The sequence below is a fragment of the Pseudorasbora parva genome, chromosome 9, assembly GCF_024679245.1.
Source record: "Pseudorasbora parva isolate DD20220531a chromosome 9, ASM2467924v1, whole genome shotgun sequence".
Classification (NCBI taxonomy): Eukaryota; Metazoa; Chordata; class Actinopteri; order Cypriniformes; family Gobionidae; genus Pseudorasbora; species Pseudorasbora parva.
In genome coordinates this window covers 44,132,442-44,150,228 of record NC_090180.1, presented here as the reverse complement: position 1 = coordinate 44,150,228, position 17,787 = coordinate 44,132,442, and the positions used below count along the sequence as shown (strand labels likewise).

Genomic DNA, 17,787 nt, shown 5'->3' with positions numbered 1-17,787 from the left:
ACAATATAAGCCTCTCAAAATACATCATTAAATATTTATCCAGACGGCATGTTGTGCAAAAATATCTAAATGCCATGTCAGTGTGGTATGTTTGCAGGTCATACAACTCATGGATCATAGTAAAAGCTTGGATCATCAATATTCATTTGTTTGCTTAAAGGAACTGTATGTAAGAAATGTATTTCAATTGATCATAAAATGGCCCTGATATGGCACTAGACATTAAGAAATCATGTTAATTTCAAATACTTCTATCACTGACAGCAGTAGTCCGGCCAGGATATTGTCATTTAAAAGTTGTTGTTGGAGCCCTCAACTGATGTTGACATGTTGTGTTTTGGCCTGAAGCTCCGCCCTCCACCTATCGGCCAATCACAAAGTCAGTAGTGTTTCTGCATCCGGGTTGCCAGATCTGCTTTAGTTACCACAGCTGCAGATCTACAAACGTTCCTGCTGATCCTGCAGCCAATCTGGCAACCTCGAGTCAGGGGGAGAGGGAGAGGGGATACACTGCTCTACAGTCATTTGAAAGTGATTGCAGTACCAGTTTTGGCCACAGTCTTACTTTCACTTCCTTTAAAGGGGTCATGAACAGAGAAATCACATTTTTCTTGAGCTTTTGACATATAAGAGGTCATCATACTGTAAAAATATCCTGTAAGTTTCAGAACTGAAAACTTCCTTGCTAGTCCAATAAAAGCTTTTATTGACACCAGGCCCAGCAAACGGTAGGTTTTTCAAAATGGGGATCTATGACGTCACTGCCTGTTTAGCTTCGCCCACCGACTCGCGCTTTATACATGCAGTAGAATAGGTGACCTAAGTAACATAGGCCTACCTGTTGTTAAACCAGATTGAGCTACCAAGCAAAAAACTTGAGGACTACAAAATATTGTGCAGTGCCTGGGCTTGACATTAATGCAACATGCAAGTAACTTTGTTCATTATAATGCTTGATCTGAAATGTAATGATTCATATACAGTCAGATGTTCTTTGTCTGTGTGTCAGTAAATCAAACCAGTGACTAAACGTCATATTTGCGTTGTTTCTCTTAGTAGGATGAAAATAATCTGTTAACGGTGATTAGATTCAAAGAAAAGGTTAAAAAGAAAGCTCCCTTTGCAATCGCTGGAGCAGCCTGCGGTGCAGCTGTTTATCAGTGACTCCTGTTTTATTCAACGAATCTCTTAACTATATCACGTTTGCACTGTTAGTGAAGATGAAAGCATTCGTTAGTGTACAGAAACTGAGCTAAAACGACGAGATCACTGCGCTCATCATGCCTGTGATTGGCTACATTTCTGCAACCTTTCATGCCACAATCTTAATATAATGCCATATATCTAAATGTAATGCAACACTTTTTTACGATTGGTTAGCCATGAGAGCTGTAATAGTAAAAACATACTTAAAGAGAGAGTAATACTTAGCTATTTCAAATGGAAAGCCAATCACAGCAGTAGGTGTTTACACTGAAGTCTCACAGCAGACACGCCCCTTAAAACAGAGCTTTCAAACCAGAGGGCTAAAATCAGGGTGGGAAAATGGCTTTACAATATATATATATATATATATATATATATATATATATATATATATATATATATATATATATATATATATATATATATATATATATATGCTATTTTTTATGTAAAAAGCATTCTAACATTATAAGGAAGCATCATAAAACAATAAAATAACGCAGTTCATGACCCCTTTACATAGGAAGCGCTACAAAAATGACTCGTAGTCATTTGTGTGCTTTTCTAAGCAGACAAATCTAAACAGTAGAAGGACCTATTTTTACAAGATGTAAAACAAGTCTCTGATGTCCCCGGAAGGTGTAGGGATGTTTTAGTTCAAAATGCCCCACTGATCTTTTTAGAGCATGTTCAAATTTCCACTTTTTGAGGTACCGTTTTTGTGTGTGTCTCTTTAAATGCAATTGAGCTGGTGCTCCCCGCCCCCTTTCAAGAAGACAAAACAGGACAATCTCACACTCTCAAAATATCAGAAAATGTCAGTAGAGTCGGACAAGATGCCTACAGAGCCAGATAAAATATGCTGCATGGAGATTTAATGGGTATAGTTTAGTTTAATTACATTTATAACTTATGTTGTTATTACAAAACTTTACTGATGAATTTTATGAAGTTTATTGTATATCACACAAAAAAGATAAAGCATCTGTTTTAAAACAACTCTAATGACCTGTAATAAAATGTGTGCTCTCCGTTTCATTACTGTGTAACTGAAGACTATAAACTGGATGGATCACGAACAGTTGGTACTGATCCATCCTTGAGCTTCAAAATTGAGGAGTAAAATGATTTCGGCAGAGTTTATTCAGTGGCGCATTACCCTAAAAAACAAAACGAATCCACTGCGTCTTCTTCAGTGGCTCTTATGTCAGGAGAAAATGAAGACTCTCTTATGTTCACTTTTACATCCAACAACAAAGCGCCTGCATTTCTTACGAGACATTATTATTATTGTCAATACAGCTGCTCGAGTGCAGAGAAAATGGCCGACATTGTACAATTCGCTCAGGGTGGAAACTATGCTAATACGGGACAGTCTGTCATCGGTCGTGGGCAGGGCCTGAGCAGAATCTAAACGGCTTGATAATTGAGACGGTTTAGGTTTTGGGGGGATAAAAAAGGAGTGAATTGATTTGATCATTATCATTGTATGTGTCCACACACTGCTAAAACACATTTATATACAAACGCAATGTAAAAGTGAAGTCTGATCCGATGACCCCTTTAAGATGATTCTTAAAGTTCTGATAATTGTGGCAGTGTCTCATGTGAACCTCTCACCTGTGACTCTCAGGACCTGCAGGCTGACGAGGGGTTTCAGAGACGCGGGACTCAGGGTCCTCAGGCTGTTCCTGCTCAGGTCCAGAAGAGCCAGAGAGGACAGACCCACCAGAGCTTGATCTCCCAGCACCTCAACCGCATTCTCCTGTAGATGCAGCTCCTGCAACCGCTGGAATCAATTCATCAACATTTCATCCTGATTACTGCAACAAGCATGATCAGTAAGTAAAAACACACACCTTGTAAAGCGATCTCGTCTAGAGTAATGCAGCATCATCTACTGCCAGTTCAGTGTCTCCATCAAATTAGGGTAGAGAGCATTCAAGTGGAACAGAGGGACAGTTGAAACACCTTAAAGGTGCCCTGCCACACGCATTTCATTACTTTGTGGTAATGTCTGAAGTTCTATCATGGACACTATAACATTTTTGTGAAAAAAATGCCTTGGTTACCTTGTTTCAAGCCATTCTAGCGTGGCATAGAAAGCCTGCAGGAAGACTCGATTTGCACCAGTCCTCGTTAATATTGCCATATAAATATGTTCAGCCATTCTTGCTGTATAAGAAAACTGTCACTGAGCTAGATGAATTCTGTAGGAGCGGTCTCAACTGGGCGAGCTCCCAGGCAACACCACAAACGACCAGCTTTTGTAATTGGCCTGATTTCTCCACTTATTTATTTTCAGTGGTTAGAGCTGACAGAGGAGGTAGCAGTTCATTTTCACATCCACGACATAACAGAAACACATATGAACCTAAAAGTAAAAAAAAAAATACAAGTAGAAATTATTTTGTGTGGCAAGGCACCTTTAAATAACGTAATATGCACATCACTCATTAAACACATTTTGTAGTTTATTTGTGGTCGTTTTCCACAATTAAAGAGGATGTTACTACACATGTGCACACATTTAAGTTGTTTCAACTGTCCCTTTGTTCAAGGTCTATGCTACCATATTGCTTCATTTAATTTTGGTACTGCTTTTCTGTGGTTTCCGTTTCACTTCATAATTTCAAAACTTGCAGACTTCGGTGTAACATCATGTAAAGATTGTGCAAATGTGTGGTACATTCTAAAAATAATTTAATTTGAATGGCCATATGATGGTATTAGAATTTCATAAATGTTAGGATAAAACATTGAACCAGGGTTATTATTATAAATTATTTTAAAACTCAAATCATAAAAACATTTTTGCTACTTGAAATAAAAATCAATGTTACCTGAAATCAAATTATAATATAATTATTCAGTTATAATATAATGTAATATATATTACAGCTAGTTGAAAAGGCGATATTTCCCATTTTTAATTTAACTAAAACTAAAACATATAAAAATGATAATAAATGTACTGATATATATATATATAAATGAATGACACAGATTATAAAATATGAAAATGACAACCACAAGTGACATCATGTCACTATGCAGGAGTCAAAAACAGTCTAAACCTTAATTTGACAAAATTACCAAACTTTAACTAAAAAATGAAAAAATCTGAATAAAATTAATAAAAACATATAGTATCTCAATGATACTAAAATAACACTGGTTTGACTTCCATTGAATGAAGTTCTCAAAATTTTGTAAAATGAAATGTTATTAAAACTTTTAATTGCAAAAGCATTGTGTTTGTAGAGGCACAATAGTAGAATACTTGCACTCACAGTCAAATATTTTCCAATGCAATTTTTTTTTTCCTCTTTCATTTTTATTTTATATTTCTTAATATTGTTTACAGGTTATCATAATCTCTTGAATTCTCTCTCCCTCTCTCTCTAACAAGCCCAAAAATTATAATCCTAGCTAAAATTGTATCTTTGATTGAACGTTTTAGTCACATTAATACCGGAAATGAATGTTCCCATAACATACTGTAAATGTAAATGTAAATCTGCAGATGACACAGACAGTCCTTTCACCTGCAGCCCGCGAAACGTGTAGTCCTCCAGTCTGGTGATCTGGTTTCCTGCGAGGTAGAGGATGCGCAGGTGATCCAGGCCGCGGAAGACGTCCGCTGTGATCAGGTGGATGCGGTTTCCATTGAGCGCCAGCTCCAGAAGCAGGCCCAGGTTTCTGAACGCCCCGGGTTCAAGCGTGGAGATGCTGTTGTTCTGCAGGTACAGGTAGTGCAGCTGGCCGAGGTCAGAGAGATCCCGCTGACGGATCTGTCCAATGGCATTGTCCTGTAGAAAGATGGTCTGAAGCGGACACAAAGTGCATGGGAGATACATCAGTACATAACACAGTTTGAAAAGAAAAGAGAGAGTGGGTGACAGCGCTTCATTTTATAAATTGGACCAGGTTGATCAGTATTTTTGTTCTTTCTTTTTTTAATCTGAGTAAAAAATTATTATTGTTGGTGGCATTATTAATAAGCATTATATTATTAATGGAAAAAACGATATATATATATATTAGTTATTATTGATTTCTTATTGTTGCATGCACACGCACACACACACATACACATTTTCCTTTCTATAGCTGTTCATCTTTGCTCTGTTCCAGGTGAATTCAAAGTGAGAGAAGATTTCCTTTAACTTAAAATGGATCAATACAAAGTTCGTCAAGTGTTTCATAGTTCTGGGTTGACGATCAGTGAAACGTGCAAACAAATCAATTACCAGCATCAGGAAGCCGCCTTCATGGGCTTTCACAAGAGCAGGACGGAGTGGCCTGTCTTCACTACGGTTACTCTATTAATGAGGCAACATATTACACTAATTACTTTTCTAATTGATTTCTATCACGCTTTTGTCTGTGATCAAACACAGGCCGAGCCGAAGCAAATTTCTTGTGAAGCATAAGTTACACGGGTTAACTGAGCAATTTATGCAAGCCAGCTCATGAATATTCACAAGCTGCAGTGATATTAGTGATTTGACTGGAGCAGATACATAGACATGCAAATAAAGTCCCCGAGGGGAATATGGCCATAAGAGTCGCTGATTTAACCAATGATTCCCAGCACTTCCTGGAGTTATGATCTATAGTTTTAATCTCAGCTTTGCTTTATTGTGGGTCAAGGTGTAGACACATACAAAAGAAGGCAGTATCTTATCATTAAGATTGACCAGATGACCAGAATAAAAATTTGGGACAGGATGGTGAGAAGACCTGAGGTCAAACGCAGTCTAGTGTGATTAATGTGGTTTCATTCTCTTCTCAAGTCTGCAAAGAACTGAATAGAAAGTTTTTATAAACATATTCACAATTGAAAATTGAGTGTAGAGACATTTTTCTCTCAGAAATTACAAGTACATTTCACCAATAATTACAAAGAAAAGGCACGTAACACAATTGGATTAAGCGTGACATTGCGAAGTAGAAAGACTGACAGAATTTTTTCTTGTAAAACATACTCCAATGGACTTTTGTACAGTGCTCAAAAATTATAACATTAAATTATTTTTCAATAAAAACTTTATACAACAACATTGTTTAATATTATTAATTTACAAACTGTGTAAATTAAATGTAAATTAACTTTTTGATCACACATTTGAGGAGCCTCTTCTTACTCTGAACTCTGATTCTGGAAGTATATTTCCTTTTTGTTTTTAACATTGAAACCAAAAAACACCACACACACGCACGCACATGCACACACCCACACGCGCACACATGTCGTGTTTCCATGTTTTATGGGGACTTTCCATAGGCGTAATGGATTTCATACTGTACAAACTGTACATCCTATCCCCTTACACTGCCCCTGCCCCTAAACCTACCCATCACAGGAAACATTCTGCATTTTTACTTTCTCAAAAAAGCTCCTTCTGTGTGATTTATAAGATGTTTTTCTCATGGGGACCTAAAAATGTCCCCACAAGGACAAGGATTTTGGATATTGCCATCTTTGTGGGGACATTTTGTCCCCATAACGTAGGGATACCAGGCCACACACACGCACACACACACACACACACACACACACACACACACACACACACACACACACACACACACACACACACACACACACACATACACACACACACTTATCATTTGAATATGTATTAAAATATTATCTATATTATTAATTACTTAATTAGAAATTCAAAATTATTAGATCAGTTATAAAATGAGGCTTTACATTCTTAAAAATACAGTTTCTAAAGGGCAATATCATTGAAGAGCCATTTGTTTGGTTCCCCAAAGAACTTTTAAGCGACCGGTCTTTAATAGAACCATTTTTTCTTAGTATGAGGAACATTTTAATAATCCAAAGAACCCTTTTCCATGATAAAGAACCTTGTTTAGAATGGAACGATTCCATGGATGTTAAAGGCTCTTGGTGGAACTGCCGATACCATTTAAAACCAATATTTTTAAGAGTTTATCTTATTTAAGAATATCTCACCAACAGACGTCCACATGCCTTGTGCGATCACTGACCTGTGTCCCGTGAGTAATGCCTTGCGGGATTTCTTTGAGTCCGATGGATCCACATTCCACGGTCAAACTGTAGCAGCGACACCCAGAAGGACAACCCAGAGAAGAAGCGCACAGCTGGGCCAACATGAGCACCAACACCGGAGAGAGCTGAGGAGGATTCATCTCAGCAAAAACTGCGAAAACAGGAAAGACGGAATGATGGAAAAGAGGCGGCAAAACTAGGGCAAGAAGAGGAAGAAAGAGAGATGGATTGCAGTTAAACCAGTGGAATAATTGTCAGAGAGAGAGAGAGAGAGAGAGACAGACAAAAAGACATGGTTTGTTGTTAAAGAGTGCATGCACGTGTGAGCTAATCGGATCCGTAACGCATGAGAATCCCGCTTAAGTGGATCGGAAAATTGAATCCTGTGGTGCAGAAAGGGAAGAAAGCATAGAGTCAACATAAGGAGGGGGAAAAAAGGCTGAAAGACGGATAGCGCTCATTCCTGCCTGCTGGTCCCTACAGAACAGTCTCTTAGGAGGAATCTGTGGTGGGCTTTGGTTAATTAAACATGAGGCTTGAGGTGCACATGCTCACAGCCTCCAGGATCTCTCGTCTGTTTTGAAAGAATATGAAATAAAACACCAAACACTGCCCAGTGCACATTACATGCTTCTCCCAGGAGACGAGATCAAACCCTCAGCCTGCTCGACTCTCCTCACCCATCTGAAATCCCCAGCTTTTCATTAAGACATGGATTAGACGAGCTATGAACAAGATTTACAGCTTACTAGATGTATTTCACGGCTGGACAGTATGACTGTTTAGAAGTCTGAGATTATATAACACCTAGCATTGGGTTTATATGACAAAATAATAAAATTGCTTTACCAAAAAAACACGGATATTTAATATATCCTCACTATTGTTTAAATTTTGTGGTCGCATGATTATTATTATTATTTTTATTTTTTAAACAAGTCTCTTCTGCTCACCAAGTCTGCAAAGAATGAAAGAGTGGTGAGTGAGTGAGTGAGTGAGTGAGTGAGTGAGTGAGTGAGTGAGTGAGTGAGTGAGTGAGTGAGTGAGTGAGTGAGTGAGTGAGTGAGTGATGGAGTGAGCGAGTGAGTGAGTGAGTGATGGAGTGAGCGAGTGATGGAGTGAGTGAGTGAGTGAGTGAGTGAGCGAGTGAGTGAGTGAGAGATGGAGTGAGTGAGTGAGTGAGTGAGTGAGTGAGGGATGGAGTGAGTGAGTGAGTGAGTGAGTGAGTGAGTGAGTGAGTGAGTGAGTGAGTGAGTGAGTGATGGAGTGAGCGAGTGATGGAGTGAGTGAGTGAGTGAGTGAGCGAGTGAGTGAGTGAGAGATGGAGTGACTGAGTGAGTGAGTGAGCGAGTGAGTGAGTGAGCGAGTGATGGAGTGAGTGAGTGAGTGAGTGAGTGAGTGAGTGATGGAGTGAGCGAGTGATGGAGTGAGTGAGTGAGTGAGTGAGTGAGTGAGTGAGTGAGTGAGTGAGTGAGTGATGGAGTGAGCGAGTGATGGAGTGAGCGAGTGATGGAGTGAGTGTGTGAGTGAGTGAGTGAGTGAGAGATGGAGTGAGTGAGTGAGTGAGTGAGTGATGGAGGGATGGAGTGAGTGAGTGAGTGAGTGAGTGAGTGAGTAAGTGAGCGAGCGAGTGAGTGAGTGATGGAGTGAGTGAGTGAGTGAGTGATGGAATTAGTGAGTGAGTGATGGAATGAGTGAGTGAGTGATGGAGTGAGTGAGTGAGTGAGTGAGTAAGCGAGCGAGTGAGTGAGTGATGGAGTGAGTGAGTGAGTGAGTGAGTGTGTGAGTGAGTGAGTGAGTGTGTGAGTGAGTGAGTGAGTGAGTGAGTGAGTGAGTGAGTGAGTGAGTGAGTGAGTGAGTGAGTGAGTGAGTGAGTGATGGAGTGATGGAGTGAGTGAGTGAGTGAGTGAGTGAGTGAGTGAGTGAGTGAGTGAGTGAGTGAATGATGGAGTGAGTGAGCGAGTGAGTGAGTGAGCGAGTGAGTGAGCGAATGAGTGAGTGAGTGAGTGATGGAGTGAGTGATGGAGTGAGTGAGTGAGTGAGTGATGGAGTGAGTGATGGAATGAGTCAGTGATTGAGTGAGTGAGCGAGCGAGTGAGTGATGGAGTGAGTGAGCGAGCGAGTGAGTGATGGAGTGAGTGAGTGAGTGAGTGAGTGAGTAAGCGAGTGAGTGATGGAGTGAGTGAGTGAGAGAGTGATGGAGTGAGTGAGTGATGGAGTGAGTGAGTGAGTGATGGAGTGAGTGAGTGAGTGAGTGAGTGAGTGAGTGAGTGAGTGAGCGAGTGATGGAGTGAGTGAGTGAGGGAGTGAGTGAGTGAGTGAGTGAGTGAGTGAGTGAGTGAGTGAGTGAGTGAGTGAGTGAGTGAATGAAAGAGTGGATAGGTGAATGAATCAGCAAAAGCATCCATTGTGCTGTTGTGTGTTTCAAATCTACAACTCTTTCCTTCTGTAGCTACTCTATTCTATAAAACATTCAGAGTGAAAGAGTTTGCTGAGAGCCAGAGCATCCTCAAATCCCTGACAAGTCTCACAAAATGGATCAATACAGAGTTCTGTGTCAATTTAACAGTTCTATGTCGACTGTCTCTGAGCTTAGAGACTGAAGCATGCCAGTGACCGAAAAAGATCAGCACTGAAAGATTTAGATATCCTGACCACGTGGATCAAAAGCGGCATGAGGCGATTTGGAAACGAAGATTTGAGATGCCAGCTCTGAAATCGATGCATCCTAAATAGTGTTCAAAACCTTAAATATAAAAATAATAATTTGGCAGAAGACTTTTGCTTCACTCTTGATGTGATACATTTGAGCTGTTTTTGACTTAAATGTGTCATTGAATGATGAACCATGAGCAAATGTGAATATTTTATGCCTGTTGCTTAATTTAGAGAGTATTTGAGAGGACAGCGAGCTCAATTAATGCAACATGACCCACATAAGCCTTTTTATCTGCTCAAAGCATGAAGGAGAGAGACATGATAAACATCAGTGGAGAAATGGCAGTCTATTCAAGTCCACTGTCCTGCACTCAAACGCTATTCTCCTGTCGCTGGAGAAAGAGAATAAAAATCACAGCGGATAGAATAAAGGGGGGGGAATGGGAAATTCTGAATGAGTTTTGCTTTCAGCGTCTTTCTTTTGCTACGTGTGCCGCCTCTCAAACATTGGCAAGTCAAAAGAAGGAGCTGTGAGGTGTTGAAAAGGCGATGTTCTGTGAGATAGGCCGCTCCCTTACATGTGCGTCCGGGTTCTGAAGTGATTCTGCCAGATGAGATCCTTTAAGAGCAGCAGGAACATCTACAGAATTTAATATTTAGCGGCTTCACATCATGAAACCTCGTGTTTGGAATTCACTGCCTTTCGGCCTCCAAAAACAACAGAGTGTGAGTGGAAAACAGGAATGATGGATGGATTGAAATGGGAGTCTCAACAGACGTTATATCTCAGATGAATGGATAGACAGACTGACTGACACGTCTAAGAGAAACAGGAAATGCAATCAGGAAAAAAAATGTAGCAGGAGAATTCATTAAGCCATCTGAAACTGATTGAATCATGAAAAGTGGGAATTTTGGTTTGGCTGCTGGTAGATTCTGTAACCAGGGTTATCATCATTAGCTTAAACCACACAAAACACTTTCATTACTATAATAAACAGTAACTAAATTCAAATAATAATATGTTTTTTAAAAATTATTTTATTTTAGCTAGTTGCCAAGGAAGCATTTCTCATTTTTGTTTACTGTAACTACTAAAAAAATAAAAAAATAAAACAAGTATACAGGTGCTGGTCCTATAAACAGATTATCATCAAAAAGATGATTTATTTCACTAATTCCATTCAAAAAGTGAAACTTGTATATTATATTCATTCATTACACAAAGACTGATATATTTCAAATGTTTCTTTCTTTTAATTTTGATGATTATAACTGACAAATAAGGAAAACCCCAAATTCAGTATCTCAGAAAATTTTGAATATTACTTAAGAACAATACAAAGAAAGGATTTTTATGAATCTTGGCCAACTGAAAAGTATGAACATCAAAAGTATGAGCATGTACAGTTTTGGCTCCTTTTGCCTGAATTACTGCAGCAATGCGGCGTGGCATACAGTCGATCAGTCTGTGGCTCTGCTCAGGTGTTATGAGAGCTCAGGTTGCTCTGGTATACTATAGTGCCCTTCAGCTCTTCTGCATTGTTGGGTCTGGCATATTGTATCTTCCTCTTCACAAGGTCAGGCAAGTTTGCTGGCCAGTTTAGAACAGGGATACCATGGTCCTTAAACCAGGTACTGGTTGCTTTGGCACTGTGTGCAGGTCCCATAAAGTTGCTTTAAAACTTTCTGGTATATGGCTGCGTTGACCTTGGACCTCAGAAAACACAGTGGACCAACACCAGCAGAGGAAATAGCACCCAAACCCTCACTGACCATGGAAACTTTACACTGCACCTCAAGCAACGTGGATTGTGTTCCTCTGCTCTCTTCCTCCAGACTCTGGGACCCTGATTTCCAAAAGAAATGCAAAATTTACTTTCATCAGAGAACATAACTTTGGACCACTCAGCAGTCCTTTTTATCTTTGGCCCAGACGACACGCTTCTGACGCTGTCTGTTGTTCAAGAGTGGCTTGACACAAGGAATGCGACAGCTGAAATGTCTTGCATACGTCTGTGCGTAGTGGTTCTTGAAGCACTGACTCCAGCTGCAGTCCACTCTTTGTGAATCTCCTCCAAATTTTTGAATGGGTTTCACAATCCTCTTCAGGGTGTGGTTATCCTTATTGCTTGTACACTTTTTTCTGCCACATCTTTCCTTCCCTTCGCCTCTCTATAAATGTGCTTGGACACAAAGCTCTGTGAACAGCCAGCCTCTTTTGCAATGACCTTTTGTGTCTTGCCCTTTTTTTTCCAGAACTGTATATGTATATAAAAAATATACCAATATAAATAAATTAATTAATTAATTAATTAAAAAAGGAATAGTTTGAAGAAAAAAAAAAGATGTCAGAGATGTCATTATTTACACTTGCGTCATTCCAACTTTATTTCTGGAGAAATAAGTTCTAAGGCTTTCAATCTTCATAAAAGACACAAAAGTATTAAAAACGTTGTCCAAATGATTTATCTGCAATATCCCAAGTCTTCTGAAGCCATATGATTCATGATTCTTTGAGAAACTTAAGTCATTATTCACTAATAATCCTTTCCTCCAGAGAACCGTAACTGTCGGGTTGAGTTAAAGGCCAAACAGACTAAACAGATGCTGCATTCTCACATGCCTCATACTTTATTTTCCTGCTTCTCGACTCATTATGTTGAACTCGACACTTAACACATAAGAACAAACACTCAGTCCATTCTAGTGAAAAAGCACATCTGCAATTCAAACAACAAATTCAACAATTTTGCAACAAATTCAGCCCATCCATTTCTTAAACAAATACAAAAAAGAAAACAAAGGGCACCATTTTTCACTGGAAAGCTGTGGTGGAAAGCTAGATGATATACAGTATGAATGTCAGTTTGCCTCAGAGATATTTTCTGCTGTCATGAGCCTGGTTATAATTCTGTACGCTCTGGATGAGCTATAAGGGCTGTTCAGTTCTGACAAGCTAATAGACTCTTGTTTATAGTTTGTACCAGTCCTGAATGCAGTAAAGGCTGATTCGGGAAGCATGCAGTGCTTTGTTTGTTCTTGTCTGAGAGCAGCTTGGAGGGTTTAATATCTACAGAGCCGTATGTAACCGGGTGATTCGAGAAATGGCACTTCATTCAGGACCCTGCCCCTGAGCGAGACAGCAGACTGCCCTTGCACCAGAATTTTTTTTATCTTGAAATGTGCTATGATGTGTTGCTCTAAGTATGAGAAAATGTGATGTCAGTGGATGACAGTTTAAGGTAAACTATATATTTAACATCTATTTATATGCCATTGGCTTTCTTCATGAAGGACTGGTCTAGTTTCATTCTTTCTGCTGCTATCCTATTAGTTAGATTAGCTTGATATTGCCAATTTTAAAAGAAGCACTCTGTTATTAGTCTTTCTACTTTTTATGATGAAAGTCAAAATATTGCAGGAAATATAAGAATTAATGTCAAAAGCACTGTCAAATTAGACTGGGTAAACCCAGCCTGATCTGCCGACGATTTGATTTCGCCCTGCAAATTATTCGGGAAGCCTGTACATTAATTTCTACTGCTTCTGTTACACTTTTGCGGCGGGAACCAATCACAGACTGGCTTATCCACCTGGCACGCTATTGGCAGGTTTAACACAATGACGGCTAAAGAAGTGATGGGTCATTGCCTGTTGATCACGCCTCTTGTGGTCTGATTGGTTGAAGGACTATCCAATTGTGTACAGAGTCATTTGAATTATGCTTGTTTATCACGCCTCTTGTGCAGTAGAAAATACAGAGCAGACTCCCCAGACCATGTTCAATCTTAAATTGTCGCATTCCAAAACAAAATCTCCTAAAAAAACTTGTTTTTAGATCAAATGGTTAAAAAGTTAAAACCATTTGAAAGGTGAATTTTTAAACTGGTGACCACAAAGTTGGTCAGAATTCTACTCATTGCCATTACTACAAGTGTGGAAATTTTCATAATTTTCCTATTTACGGTTCATATGGCTGACATTGACTCCCACTGGGGAAGAATAATAAAGTAAACTGACAGTCATTTTCTGGGTGAACATCCCTTTTATTACCATTAGTCAGATTCATTAGCTTGATATTTGCAATTTCAAAAGAACCACTCTGTTTTTTGTCTTTTTACTTTTAATGATGCAAATCAATCTATTGTAGGAAATCTAAGAATTAATGCCAAAAACACTGTCAAATTAGCCTGACAAGCCAGACCCACATCAAGATGTTTGGTCTGGAAACTCACCATTGACAGCTCAATCCTAGGGGCGAATAAACGGTTGTCTTTCAAACTCCCTCTGCACGCGATAGGATAGCGCTACAACCAACCAGAGCAACGAAGGTGAAACAGAGCTCGTAGACTGATTAAACATCCGCCGTATCCGGTCGGCAAAACTCCGAACACATCTTCCCTTCTTAAGAATGACTTCAGTGCCGTTCTTTGTTCTTTTCGTGGTCAAAGCTGATTCGAAAGACCGCCGTTCGCCAGTTTCTGTGTTTACTAGAAGCACGCAAACGCAACTCGGCCGTCATTATGTTAAGTCCCGCCCACCAAAACACAATGTGATTGGCCTGACCAGAGTTTGGCGTTTACAGCTCAGAAACGTATTGAGAGTTGCTAGACGACACTCGTGGCAGATTAGATTTGCTGCCGCTAGGGTGCGCCTGGATTTCTAGGCTACTGTCAAATCACATTTTAACACAAAATCTAAAGAAAATAAATCATATTTTGCATAAAGAAAATTAAGTGTATTTCATTGTATTTTAGGACCTATAATACTTAATTTTCAATAAAATTAATGACATGAGAAATCAAATTTGCCTCCATTTTTTGCATATAAGATGTCTTTGTACCATTAAAACATCCTGCAAGGTTCATGGCTTAAAACAGCCTTCTCATTATAAACAAAGCATTTATTTAATCAAGCTCCAAACACAGCTTGTTTGGATATTGCGGGATTTGTCACGTCACACTGCCAAATAAATTTGCATATGCCTGCCTTTAGAGCAAGACATTGATTAATAAATTATCACATCATAGGCCCCACCCACAGACTTTCAGTCACTTAACGGCTGACATTTGCCTACACCAGATGAGAGTTTCGTCAAAAGCAAATAGTTCCCATTATAATCGCTGATGCTGTCTACAGTCAAAGACTTTATACACAGATAAAGTGCACTTGCATTATGAATGGGAGAAATTGCAATGCGCAATATGGCGGAATAAGTCCCGCCTTCTAAATAAGAGCCAATCGCCGATTGGTAAACTCATGCCGGCATCTGCAGTTAGAAGCTCCGGTTCTTATAGAAACTGCAGACCGGAGCTCACACACAAGCCATATCCATATTTAACATGTAATATCTGTATTCAATTTAAATCCTGTATTCAACTGTATTCAACTTTTGAAAAAAGCCCAACTGGCCCATTGTATGATGTCGTATGTAGCGTGGCCATCGGATGTTTAGGACCCTAAACTATAGTTAAATAAACTATAGTTTACTAAAAAAGTAAAGTCAAAAGATCCATATCATGACCCCTTTAAATGTACCTCTGAAATTGTATTCAAATGCATAAGTATTTTAGTAATTATTTTCAATAACGATTCCTATTACCGGTACTGTACACGTACATATTATCAAGAAATGTTTTACATTCCCTCATTTTATCTCCATAAACACACATCATGCTCTTGTGGTAGCTGTCACGTTTCGATCTAGCATGTTGAGTGTGTCATTATTTTAGCAAATAAACTCTGCGCTTGCACCTGTCACCCTCATATAACATCCCATTCAAACCTAATGTGTTCCCAGGAGTGCTCTCTTAATGGCCAGAGACGCAAAGAGGCAAATGGCCCGAGCTTAAAAGCTTTGAGTGTCTTCTTCTAACCCATATCATCAATACAAATCTCACCTATTGCGTCATCTGACACGGGCATTCATCAGCGGCGCTCCGCGGCCGAGTCACACGCACATCTATAATTTGAAAGTGCGGTTCTAAATAAGAACACTCGAAGTGATCAAATTCACCGTGTCAGGAAGAGATGAAAGAGAGAAAATGTAAGTGAGAGTGCAAATACACAGCGATGCCCTCCGGCCATGCCTCCCATGTTGTCATGGAAACAATAGCACAGGGCTGGGATTCTGAAGGCGAGGCCTGCAGGCACTATTACAACCGAGAAGTGTGTTCAGCAACGAGCAGAGACGGGAGAATAAGACAGAGACAAAGAATCAAAGGCAGAGGGAGATTAACTATGTGAATAGGGAGAAAGAGAGAAATACATTCATTAAACGGACCGCTTTTCAACCGCCTTGAGTCAAGTATGCAGCGAGCATCACTAATATTAGTGCTCATGTAGGGTTAGGCATAGGGCCATATGATTTCTGCGATGCGGAAAATGTGGATGGAGCATTTCAACATTTATTTGATAAAAACTATCATTGTATCATATCATATACACACAGAAACTTAAAGGTCTTTATGACGCACCGCCACATATAATATACAATGTCAGGTTTATTAGACAACTAGATAATAATATTATTAATTATCATTTGATTTATTAATATAATTATTGTCATCATCATCATCATCATCATTATTAATAATAATAATATTTCTATTTAAATATTAAACCTGTTGAGCATCACTTTCTTTGCCAAAACAATTGTTAAATATTAATTTGATTACATTTTGAAAGATGAATTAAATGTATGAACTAATTTGATTACCGATGTTTTTTTGTTTTTTGTATTTAATATTAAGAACAGAATCGAAATAAAATCAGAACAGACAACACAGAATTTTAGAAAAAAACAAAACACATTTAATTTGGCCCAATTATTGTTAAAATTGTTTAAAATTGTCCAAAATTATATATATATATATTTTTTTTTGTTCAATTGATTAGACATGATTTCTGATGATTCGAATTTAATCAAACCATTAAATGTGGGTCCAGAAAAAATCAAATGGAAACACAATGTACGGGGTAAAAAATATGTAATTTATGGGAACATAAAACTAATTTCATGACAATACAGAATTTCAGAAAAAATACAACATTTTATTTGGCCCCATTTTTGTAAATTTTTTAATAAATTGTTAAAAAAAATTGAATTAAATTTATTAGACATGATTTCTGGTGATGAATTTAATTAAACAATTAAATTGACATCCATACAATTTTTAATGGAAAAAATAATTTTGTAAACAAATATTAATAATGGAATTTGCAAAAAAATAAACACATTTCATAGTGCCATTGATAGTGACTTGAACAAAGCCCTGACCTTAAGTTTAAAATGTCAGCACATAATTCACCCTGCATGTTTGAGCTGCAGACATGAATGATAAATAATGCTGCATGTTGAGGCGAGGTGTGCTGGTGCGCTCAGACTTACAATTTTAACCAAGCAGAAGATAAAAGGTCTAGAAAGATGGATGCCAGCCATGCAGACAAACATACCAATGGCGAGGCCAGAAATATTAAACTGAGTGAAATAGGGTGGACCAAAGCCTACTCATTTTCCCATACATAAGATGATAATTTGACAGTTAAGGTTAGTTGAATGTGATTTACTGTCAGCCAAACGTTTCATGAAAACAACAAAATCGATAATCAATTCATCCATTCACCTGGAGAGCATCAAAGGTTTCTATTTACAATGTGTTCTTGCAGCTTGGAGCAATTTAGTCAATCTGTTGATTTCCTGAAAACAATGGCCAATCAGAAGTTAGTTAGAATTCACTCACCAGTCAAAAGCCAGAGTTTTTATTTAATGCTGAGATCTTTATGCTTGATAATCCTCTCCTAATAACAGAGTGTAGACACTATGCAAATAAGAGATTCATTGTGCAGTCAGCTTCATTGTGCAGACATCG

General features: G+C 38.6%; 1 protein-coding gene across 2 annotated transcripts in view; it reads right to left on the bottom strand.

Moving 5' to 3' along the window:
* Positions 1-17,787, bottom strand: part of lrrc24 (leucine rich repeat containing 24) — a 38,389-nt gene that overhangs the window by 4,136 nt on the left and 16,466 nt on the right. For both annotated transcript variants that reach the window (XM_067452771.1, XM_067452772.1), the window contains 3 exons: positions 7,234-7,406; positions 4,755-5,033; positions 2,827-2,995 (listed from right to left, as the gene is read on the bottom strand). In XM_067452771.1, the coding sequence (XP_067308872.1) occupies positions 2,827-2,995; positions 4,755-5,033; positions 7,234-7,406 (621 nt within the window). The remainder of the gene's footprint in view (positions 1-2,826; positions 2,996-4,754; positions 5,034-7,233; positions 7,407-17,787) is intronic.